The sequence below is a fragment of the Pungitius pungitius genome, chromosome 8 (genome assembly GCF_949316345.1).
Source record: "Pungitius pungitius chromosome 8, fPunPun2.1, whole genome shotgun sequence".
Taxonomy (NCBI): Eukaryota; Metazoa; Chordata; class Actinopteri; order Perciformes; family Gasterosteidae; genus Pungitius; species Pungitius pungitius.
The window spans coordinates 14,726,537-14,737,136 of record NC_084907.1 but is presented as its reverse complement, the minus strand read 5'-3'; the positions used below and the strand labels follow the sequence as shown (position 1 = coordinate 14,737,136).

At 41.5% G+C, this 10,600-nt stretch overlaps 1 protein-coding gene across 1 annotated transcript; it reads right to left on the bottom strand.

Annotated features, from left to right (window-relative positions):
* Nucleotides 1-37: 37 nt before the first annotated feature.
* Nucleotides 38-9,825, bottom strand: larp4ab (La ribonucleoprotein 4Ab). Its single transcript, XM_037490700.2, has 15 exons — nt 9,305-9,825; nt 7,333-7,471; nt 6,935-7,181; nt 6,539-6,675; nt 6,035-6,138; nt 5,638-5,748; nt 5,249-5,302; nt 4,320-4,532; nt 4,116-4,219; nt 3,788-4,012; nt 3,492-3,543; nt 3,205-3,363; nt 2,976-3,112; nt 2,690-2,867; nt 38-2,527 (listed from the first exon to the last, which is right to left on the bottom strand). Exons 1-15 carry the CDS (start codon nt 9,305-9,307, stop codon nt 2,165-2,167), a joined length of 2,226 nt encoding a protein of 741 aa, XP_037346597.2. The 5' UTR covers nt 9,308-9,825; the 3' UTR covers nt 38-2,164.
* Between the last annotated feature and the right edge of the window lie 775 nt (nt 9,826-10,600).

Below are 10,600 nucleotides of genomic sequence, written 5' to 3'. Positions count from 1 at the left end.
AAGGGCCACAGGACGATTACTTTCACACACCCAGAAATAAGTTTAAAAATATTTTTTTTTATTTTGACATCTCAGACTCAGAAATCACATTATCACTTAATAAACCAGTGTATTTGGCGTAAAACTGCAATCTCATGATTGCGAGTGAACGCAGCATTCGGTTACAAGACTGACATTGCATTGACAAGCTAAGAGAATAAAATGTGTCATAGACATAACGGACAAACATGCGCACAGGCATAAAGCTTCACTTTAACCAGCCCTGTACCTAAAATAACAAGGGACCACAAGTAGATCCAGTGTCTTCAATGTCAAAAACTGATACATTGGATTTTGACAAAAGAATTAATCAGCCATGTTTAGTGTGACGAATAGATGTGCTCACAATATTTGCCGTTTTTACTGAAACGAGTTAAGGCACTGGAGGTTTGGTTTGTGACAATAGTTCCATGCAGTCTGAAGCCAATACAATTTCTCTAACACACATAATACAGTATACAAACACAGTTGAACTACTGATTACAAGACACAGAACACACTGTAATCAAGTCCCTAAAAGCAGCAGACATTTATAATGATTTATCCCCCAAATCCTAAAAAGCTGCAACTCTTATCTTCACTGATTTTTTTTTGTTCATTTCCAATTGCAACAACAGACTAATCTGAGGAAAAGCAAACACTATAATTAAACAGTTACACTCAAGTTGAACAATTCTGTGCAACCCCTTTCCATGTTTAACTTTTTAGGATTAAAATCCTGGAGATTTAAGGATAGTGCATTTATACTCCCACCACTAAAAGTCCAGGTGTATTCGGTTCACCTTTGACATAACTGGCTCACAATCCAATTGTCAATTACAAAGTACAAATCTTTTCTTAGATCAATTGACACACTTATGTACTCATATTACAAAAACAGTTAATACCATTAGAAGAAAATTAAACCCAGCACAAAGAACAAGACATTAAGAAAAACAATCTGTATATGCACTCGCTCAAAGAAAGCTACTACTACATATCGACATTTACAAGATCAATCTCAAAAGTGGTTTTATGCCAAAAAGGACTACATTCATCTGAAGCTTATTGTGTATCAAATAGAGAAATAATGCAGGCTATCAACTTCATTGCATCACCATGAAATAGCCACCTTAAATCGAGAGGAATAAACAAGTAAAGACAGCTTAGTACAGGACCCATCATTCTACTCTTAAAAACCTTCCTGAAAGTGGAAATAAAGAATGAGCCACATCCAGAGCCAGGCCTAGAACCAAAGTCAGCCGCCAAGCCCCATAACACACACACACACACAAGCATTGGTGACTTGTCAGCAAACTAGATTTTCTGCTCCTGCTTAAGCCCAATAACACTTGGCAACAGGAGGTAATTTGGCTGACAACTACTTTTCTAACTATAGAATTTGTACAAGGTATACAGATGTGCACAGGAGTTAAACCCCTGATACATTCCTGTAAAAACAAAAAACAAAAACTGATGTAGTTCAGTAAGTCAATCACTGGTATTGATCAAACACCTGCATCACTAAGATGACTAACGCGAAAACAAAGGATTATGTTTGCAATGCACTGAATATATTTCATATTCATCAACATCTTCTGTAGACAATTTCTACGTTATGCAAGGCGTTAAAATACAGCTACTCAAAGTTCAAACCTTCTTTAGTCAATGACACCCCACTGTTTCTATTATTCCGCCATGGATTTAACATCTTCCTCATCGTTCATAATCAGACTAACATCCTTGATTTGGTATTTCACCCTGGGTGAATCACATGCTAACAATTAATCGCTAACCCAATGGGCCTCATTTATTATTTTGGATGTCAACTGCGCTTGCTAAATGTTAAGACCAATATTTCAAAAGTAACAATATTCCTCTCTCCTGCACATTTAGACACTACAGATTCAGCCCGTTTATAAAAGGCATCTTTTGGGAACGTCACGGTGCGATTACTTTAAGCAAAGTATGTTTTCTCCATTTAGTATATTTGCACCTTCCTTAAAAAGTATTTCAGGTTTGCAACAATATTTTGATTCTTTGAAAAAGTCTTTCAAATGAAATATATTCATCTGTCTATTTACATATATTATATATTTACATAAATATAGTTTTTCCTTTGTTTTATAGGTTAATCTTTCCCCAGTTACTTTGGAGATCTAGGGGGGATGTTCTGTTCTTTGCCACTGCGTCTGGCTCCCCGGTGAGGGGAGAAGGGTTTGCTAGTGTTCAGGCCTCTCGGATTCTCCCGAGTCTTCAGTGTCCCGGGTCGGGCTTGGCCATTCGCCCCTCTGAAAGAGCGCAAAGGCTGGCGAGGGGTGCGGCTCTCTCCGGGTTTCTCTGTAGTGCGCCTGGAGGTGGGACGAGGCTCCTCCACCCGGTTAACCTTGAGCTCCTGCAGTGGTTGGTTGGCTGAGGAGGCGGGGGGGGAGGGAGAGGGCGTCTGTGCTGGTGGCGGCTCCTTGGCCAGCCGCTGGCACACCTCTGCATAGCTCAGCTTTCTTGACCCCTGGTGAGCAAACAATGGGCAGAATTTAAACAATAAAACAGGAAAACAGTAAACAGCCACACGCTATCTGCTACAATTCAAGCTTGAACAGTGGGTTAGTTTGAATGACTTGTGATTAAACAGGGAGCTGTAAACTGATGTGGGTGGGAAGGCGGGCCTTACCAGCTCCGATGTTGGAGATGGTGGAGGTGAGGAAGGTGCTTCTGTAGAAACAGACTGGCTGCAGGCGGAGGAAGCGGGTTCGGAGGCTGTCGGGGAGGGACCCGGCGAGGCTGTCGAGATGACGTCTTTAGGAATAGAAGGTTCAGCTACATCCTCTTCCTTCGCCGGAGGAGAAACACTATAAATTGTTAAAAAAAAAAAAAAAAAAAAAAAGTGAAATATTGGTTAATTACATTGTTTACGCCTTTTCAATTTAGAGACGTTTTATAGACTTAATGAAAACTACCTTAAGACTGGTGGATCCACCGTTTGTGGGGTCACAGAAGGAGGTTCAGCAACCCGGGTTAGAGCATTTTGTTTGCTGACAGCTTCTTCTTCAGAGATGTTTGTTTGTCGGGTCCCGGCAACCTCTTGGTTCACAGGCTGAAATAAATCACAATGATGTGCATTTAAACAGCGGGCTTCTTTGTGGCTTACAGAAGTCTGGATAGTGTAACGGTATCAAAGATATTTACCTTGTTGGTTACCTTTAGGCCGCGCACAACATCAGAAAGGCGCATCTCTGGCATAGTTTCTCCTAGCATAGTGGCCACAGATCCCGGCAAAGGAGGAAAATTGGAAGCTGCCAGGTCAAACTTTGGTGGAGGAGGTATTTCCATCAGAGGGACAGGTCTCTGTAATTTTAAGCAGTTTACACCAAATGGAGATATGAAACACTGAAGTTGGCACACCAGGACCTCTTTGGTCAACATTCAAAATTCTACTTGACTATTTTATTAGATGAAAGAGGAAATATACAGACCGTAGTATTGTCATCTTCTCTTTTCCTCCTCATGCCTCTGTAGCTACCTCTCCTACAATGAATACAGATCATTTCACATAAGAAGGTTTACGAAAAGTTACGAAAAGTTGCATTTTGAATGTTCAGACAAATACAAAGAATGCAATGAGTTCATTTTCATGAAAAACAAATTGTGACGGGACATGGTACGCAAACTGAAAATGATTCACAACACATGACTTGATACATATTCACCAGTTACATTTTGGCTCTAAATCTTAATCACCGCAGTGTTAATTAGCATAATATTCATTTACCTGCCCCGGGGAGCCTCACTCAGATATCCACTGGGTACAATGGCCTGTGGAGAAGTGTCTTTAAGGCTGAATGAGGTTAGAGAGGCCGTTTCCAAAGTGGCGCCAGTCGCAATCGCTGATGTCTGGAAGGGTCGTGGACTTAAGGGACCAGACAGGCCATCCACCAGGGGCCCTTGAGCAAGAGAAGGCATGTCTCCAGGCCTAGGGTGACCCTTAACATGGTGTCTGGGCAAACATAAGATAAAGCACATTTCATACTACCATGAATACACCCCATTTGATACTCAGCACGACAATGAATGAGAGTTTTCTTGGGCCTTGCACTTACCGGTTCCTGCTTATGGATTGATGGCTGTTGATGGTGCTTGCGTTTGCGTCATAGTTCCCAGGACTGCTGTAACCATTCATGAAACTGCTATGTGGAAAAGGTGCCTGGTAGTGGTAGATACAATTTGATGATAAGCTTGTAAAATTGTCTCTGATGCTCTGGACAATATATTTGAAAATGTGAAGAGTAAAAATGCTCACTCACCAGTGGTGTTTCAAAGTAGGGGACGACCGCAGGGTTCCATGAGGGAGACACCACTGGGTACACGGGGTATTGCTGCTGAGGGCTGTACGCCTGCTGCATGTAAACTGGGGCGCTATATTGAGCCTGTGGTTGAGTCTGCTGATTGTACACACTCGAGTTCACACTGCGGAAGCTGTTCTTACCAAAGAATGTGTTTATGGCCTTAATGCGGGCCTGTTGGTGGTGGGGAGAGAGAAGATAATCAGCTGTGTTCGCCAAGAGATACGTCAAATTTTCTCACAGTCCCCTCAGATCTCATAATCTCACGGTCATTAGGCCGTTACAACATTGTACTGACTAGGAGCAAGAGAGGGGGTGGGGGAAGGGGGGGTGAGTAGAAGAGAATAAGGGGAAGTAAAGTAAGCAGAGATAAACATATTGAAAAAAAGCTTCAGATGATAGGTTCCTCCTAGCCAGCCACAGTGTATATGGGTCCTTCTAAGCGCGATACTGATCATCACCGGGGTTTAGACAGAGCTGTAAATGTCACAAGACTTGTTTGTTTCATCAGCTGCACACAAATTCAATTCAAAGTCCAGCTGAAAACGGATGTATTAGATGCCTGAAATACAGAGGTAAATGTCACATTGCGATAAGAAGTGAAATAAAACTGCCTAGATATGCAAGTGCAACACTTGACATACACCTCCCTGCTTATCATGTCTCTCTGTACACATTTCCCAAGGTCACTCCTGCGGCTCCAGATTAGTCAGAGTAGTGACGCAATAGCTGATCACACAACCAATTGTGTAACACAAGGCTTCCTGGGCTCCATACAACAGTGTAAATTACAGGCAATAACAACAGTGGACCGCAGGTGAAATAAAAACTTATCAGCGCACTAAAAGATAAATGTTGGTTTTACATTTTAGTCATTGAAAGTAACTTACCATTATTGGTTTTCCCTGGAATGTTTTTACTTCCTCTCTTAGGTATCTGTAGGCCTACAGACAAAACATACAGATATTCAAAGTTAGAAAAGTTGTGTTCCTTTCAATTCTAATACAAGCTCTCCTCACCTTCAGGGTACTAATGAGATGATCAGTACTGTAACCAATAACAATGAAAAAATAAAAGAATCTTGAACATGGACTGTGGAACTTATCATCCAAAAGGTAATGGGATCACAAAGCATATTACAGATCCAATATGTAGTGGTATTGTTCAGACTCTTATACATGACTTATTAATAATTAAAGACGATGTTTACTGGGTTTTGACTTTAGGATTATGCATAAAATTGTAAGTAAGCCACATGTACATTAATGTGGAGACGTACCTGCTGTGCATCCATATCAGACTGAAATGTTATGTACCAGTTGCTGTTGTGTGCAAACTCAGCACCTAACACTTTTGGACAGTTTTCACTTTGAAAAAGAGCCTCCACTTCCTGTGAAAGAGATGCAAGGCCCATATTATAACTTTCACCCTCAAACACTAACACACAACATCTCCTTGCAGACTCTACTACAATATATTGCCAATAAGCTACAATATACCACATAGAACAAATACATTTACAAAGTTTAGCATCAAATACAGCAAGGCAGATATTACACGGAATATCTAAAATATATTTAACTGAATTGTTGTCAGCAGACCTTTCTGCAAAACCTGTGAGCAACATATGCAATAGTTGTAAGTGTTCTTAGCATGCAGTTTGGAACCATCTTTACCTCAATTGGTGTAGTCTCTGGTACCTCTCTCAAAATGATGATGCAGCGACTATGGTTTGGCCGAACTTTCTCTCCAGGTTCATCAACTTGCACCATAGGCAAAGCTGTGACAGAGACAGAGCACAAGTGTTTTCACCATTTGAAAAGGTACTTAAGGGCAAACAATAAAATGTCAATTAGGGAATTTGTTTCAGATTACTCTACTCTTGATTTAAATCGAGATGGAAAAAAAAGCCTCTTTAACCCCTTTAGATCACACACGGTGCACTGATTTAACAACACAGGTCCAAATAAATTAAATATATATATTACTTGTTTGTTGATCTTTTTGTAAATAGATTATGAGGTGTCAGTTTGTCTTCTGTATTGGAAGACCAACTCAAATTTCACTGGAACTTCAATGAGGTCACTTATTCAACTCTGACCCATCGTTAAGATCTGTCTGTAAAGCAAAGTGTCAGTGAAGCTTCTAGCGTTTTGCAGGCAGAACAGCAGCATTATTACCTCGCAGGACATCCAGAATGAGAGCCATATCAGTAGTAAGAGCTTTAATGTCCTCCATGCAAGCGATGGTCCAGATAGGAACAAACTGGTCACTGTCCATCTGGGATATCAGGTACAGGTCCTTTGACAGGTTCTCTCTGCAATCACCCAAAACAACATTGGGAAAAAAACACAATCATTCAAAATGTAAAAATCCTTTAGACCAATGATGGATACCCCTAAAAGGGTGCGACACTTAAGATATACCAATATACTCTATTATAGAAATAACTAGCTCTTTGCAAACCATACAGGGACAATTCACATATTCATCAATGTGTTCTCGTAGCTCCAAGCACCTTGCAAACAGTGTTAGTCAAAAAGGTACATATATTTGAACATTTCTTCCCCACTGACCTAGAAAAGCAGAACTCGAGCTGCTTCTTCAAAGACTCTCTTAGGTCCTCCTCGGACATTGGCTGGCCTTCAGAAGCATCAGCATCTATGGCTGAGTCACATTGAGGGTCAAAGACTAAATACTCAGAATTAGAGTGGTCAGTGCCATTTACAATGCCCTCTGCGGGTACAGAGGCGTAGGCAGCAGTGCTGTCTGGGAATTCAGCTTCATATCCTTTTCCCGCTGAAGATGGAACGTCGGCGTAACCTAAGATAGCAGAGACAAGGGCAGAGAAAAGAATTGTGAAATAAAAGGTCATGTTTAGACAACAGCATCTAATGCGCTTAACAAGCAAAGAACACGAGCTACAGCAAGTTTCTCAAATGACACAAAAAACAGAAAAACTCGAAGCTCATACCGTCTGTCATCTCAGCAGCAGGCGGGTAGGTCAGTAGCCACGGAGAATCCTCGGTCTCCTCTGGGACGTCATTCTGGTGAGCAGGCATCTCCTGCCACACCTTAGCATTGGGGTTCAGACCTGCTCCCTTTGTGGTAACCTGAACGATTATTTTAAAAAATACACTAGTGTTACAGAAAATGTTGGGTACACTTTTCAGTAGTAAGTTACAAGAAAGTCGGAAAGTTGGAGCAGAGAGCAATGTTTCGGTGATCTTTATGATTTGGAACAGATTTCCAGCAGTGGCAACACATTTATAGTATAGTATAGTAGTATAGTATAGTAAAAAAGTGGCCACAACAAGCAGAATGCATCACAAACTAAATCTATCTTGCATTAGTTGATATTTAAATACTCCAGTTAGTCAGAATGGGACTGCGCATAAAAGACTGGTGCATTTACACAGATACTTGTTTCATTAAATAGTGGTGGATGAAAAGTTCAACAATCCCTTCAACATCACAAGGGCATGTGCAAATTGATTCAGCTCAGTCACTTTTATCTTAAAACAGACATATCTTTGCATTGTATGTTAATTACTCAAAATAAGAGGTGGCTTAAAATGGCTGGATGCCAACATGAGAATCACTTTAAAATGTCAGTGTTGAGCTCTGACTCCCCATATGTGTATGCTTTTCTTAATTAAAAAAAAATACAAATCTACAAATGATGCCCATTTTACATGTACAAATGTAAAGAGAAAAAAAAGTATCCTTTTTACTACCTCAGGTCTTGTGTCTTCTTTTAACCTTCACTCAATATGTTTTAAAAACAGTTTCTACATTTTGCCACTCATTCCTTTACTATTACTCAGTAGGGTACTTCAAATCATTCAGAAGCAACTTTCTCCCCCATGGCATATCTGTAGTTCAGAGATCTCAAGCGGTTTCCGTCTTAGAGCTTTTGGCTCTTCTTCTTCGCACTAAAATCTGTCCGTTTCATTGGCTGCGTGGTCCCTTATGCCCCGCCTCTAAAGCAGTCACATGTTATTAAGTCCGCCTCTGAGGTTTAGCGTATCTTTAACATGGCATATTGACCTGTCATGCTCTGCGGAACCTCGGATGCGCTTCTGTTATCTATGCAAAACAATTCTGCGACCCTCTCACAAACTTAAATGTTATCCAGTCCGATGTCCAGAATCTGGTTACGATTGGGCAGCTCTTGGTTAGCATTGAAGCAAAGTGGCGTGGGCAGAGGAGAAGAGCACATGGTGCCAGCACAACTATGTGACGATGTTTAAAATCGGCTCCTTAAATACAACAAAACACAGAAACATTTGCATACAAGGAGTTTTTTGTTGATTGATTTCCGTATCCACCCATATTGTTCCTCTGAAGGTTGACGTCTCCGCAGCCCGTGACCTTTATCACGGAACTCTAAGAAAGCTAACAGCTAGCCATTCAACGTTAGCCAAGTTACACAGTGACGTATTTAACGTTAACCTTTAACACAAAATAACGTCATTTGTCACGTAAATGGCCATCACGTGAGAACTGTTAAGAACTATCGCTCTAGATTTAACGTTAGTTAACAATTAGCGCAATTTGTAATGAAGTGAGAGGCCATGTTTTCTCCACATTGTATTCTAATACACGTGTTGATGGGGTAACGTTAAGCGTGTTGTGTGTTACGCCGTCAACCACATATACCCACCTTTAGCTAACTAGCTTAAGTTTACTAGCAGACCAGTTAGAACCGGCCTTACTTTACACCCTAAGCTAATTTGTTTAACAGAAACACCGATGAATTGACCATGCAAATGATAAAAGTCTTGTCTCGGGAGTGTGACTTAAATATCAGCCAAAAGGTTAAAGTTACCACAACGGGGTAGAGCAGTTTTGTCATGCGATCGACGACACGAGTCACACTAGAAGGACGCAAACAGGTTGTCGCGTGTTAGCTAGTGTGTCCTCTCCCAGGCCCCGAAACTCACCATGCTGCTTCGATCCCGTCCTTATGGTGCCCTCGGCTCAGTTCCGGCAGATGCAATGGCCCCGTTGGTTTGATTCTTATCGAGGGCTTTACCGCTTACAAAAAATGTTGCCTCACAAGTATTTAAAGCGACCCGTCGTCGTAGCTACCGTCTCCCCGGTAACGGTACTCAAAACCACCGAACGCGCTGCAGCCTGAACGACGCGTCCGTGGCGCACGACTTTGAAAGCGTCTTATTTCAAAACACTAACGACCGCTAAGCCGATTTCAGCCTTTCCCATTTGACGCGATGTGGTCTTTAAACTCGAGTCCTAGCACACTTTCTGCTTAGCTTCGAGGAAGCGTTGGGTCCAGCATGTGACAGCTGCGTCCTCTGTCCCCCCGACAAGCTGCACTCTCCGCCCCGGTAACAACGCACGCTAAAGAGGAGCCGCGGCTGAGTGCGTGTGACCCCTGCGAGAGGACGCGGCGGGGCGCGGAGCTCAGTCGGTGCACTTTACGAGACCGTGACGTGACACCCAGAGCCGGAGTCGACGGGGCAATTTTTATTTTTTTTAAAGTTCGCGATATTTCACATGACATTGAAAAGCAAGAGTTATCGAGTAGAGGCTGCTCATTGCTGACAGGATGCGGCACGTACCGGTGGGAAGCTTGTAACAGATGTGGGCAAACTTTCGTCTTACTTAACAATTGGGAGTCGGCTACAGAAATGTTTTCCAAGTGATATTTTGTCTACTTTAAGGGATACGAAGCAGAAAGGAATATTTGCTGATCTCAATATATGAATATTGATTTCCATTTATTTTCATGTGTGGAATAATCGAAATTTAATAAATTACAAGGTCAACGAAATTGATGTGAAATATTAGAAAAACAGTGACTAAGTGCTCAGAAAACAAGAAGATTGCCGTTTAATTTAGTTCAAGTTTTAACCAACAGGTCATCAGATGGAAATATTGTTGAATGGACAGGTAGTATTTATGCCACATTTACATCCCATAGGGTGGAACACAAGATCCCTTTCGTTTTATTTTATTCTTCAGTTTTTAGAGTTAAAACTAGATCTGGCAGAGCCAGTTTCCGATTGGAAAGGAACAGAAAAAACAAAAACTTATGAGACTTGGCACTGAATTAGTTCTACATCCAGGGACTATTTTTGGTAGAGAACTAAGAGTAAGGACCCTGAGCTGGATGACCAGCATAGCAGGTGTCCTGGTTGTCATCTAGCAGGAAGAAGTGGAGAGGGTGGTATCATACAGTCCAGGTCCAGTTCAGTAAAATCTGATTCCTTGTACCA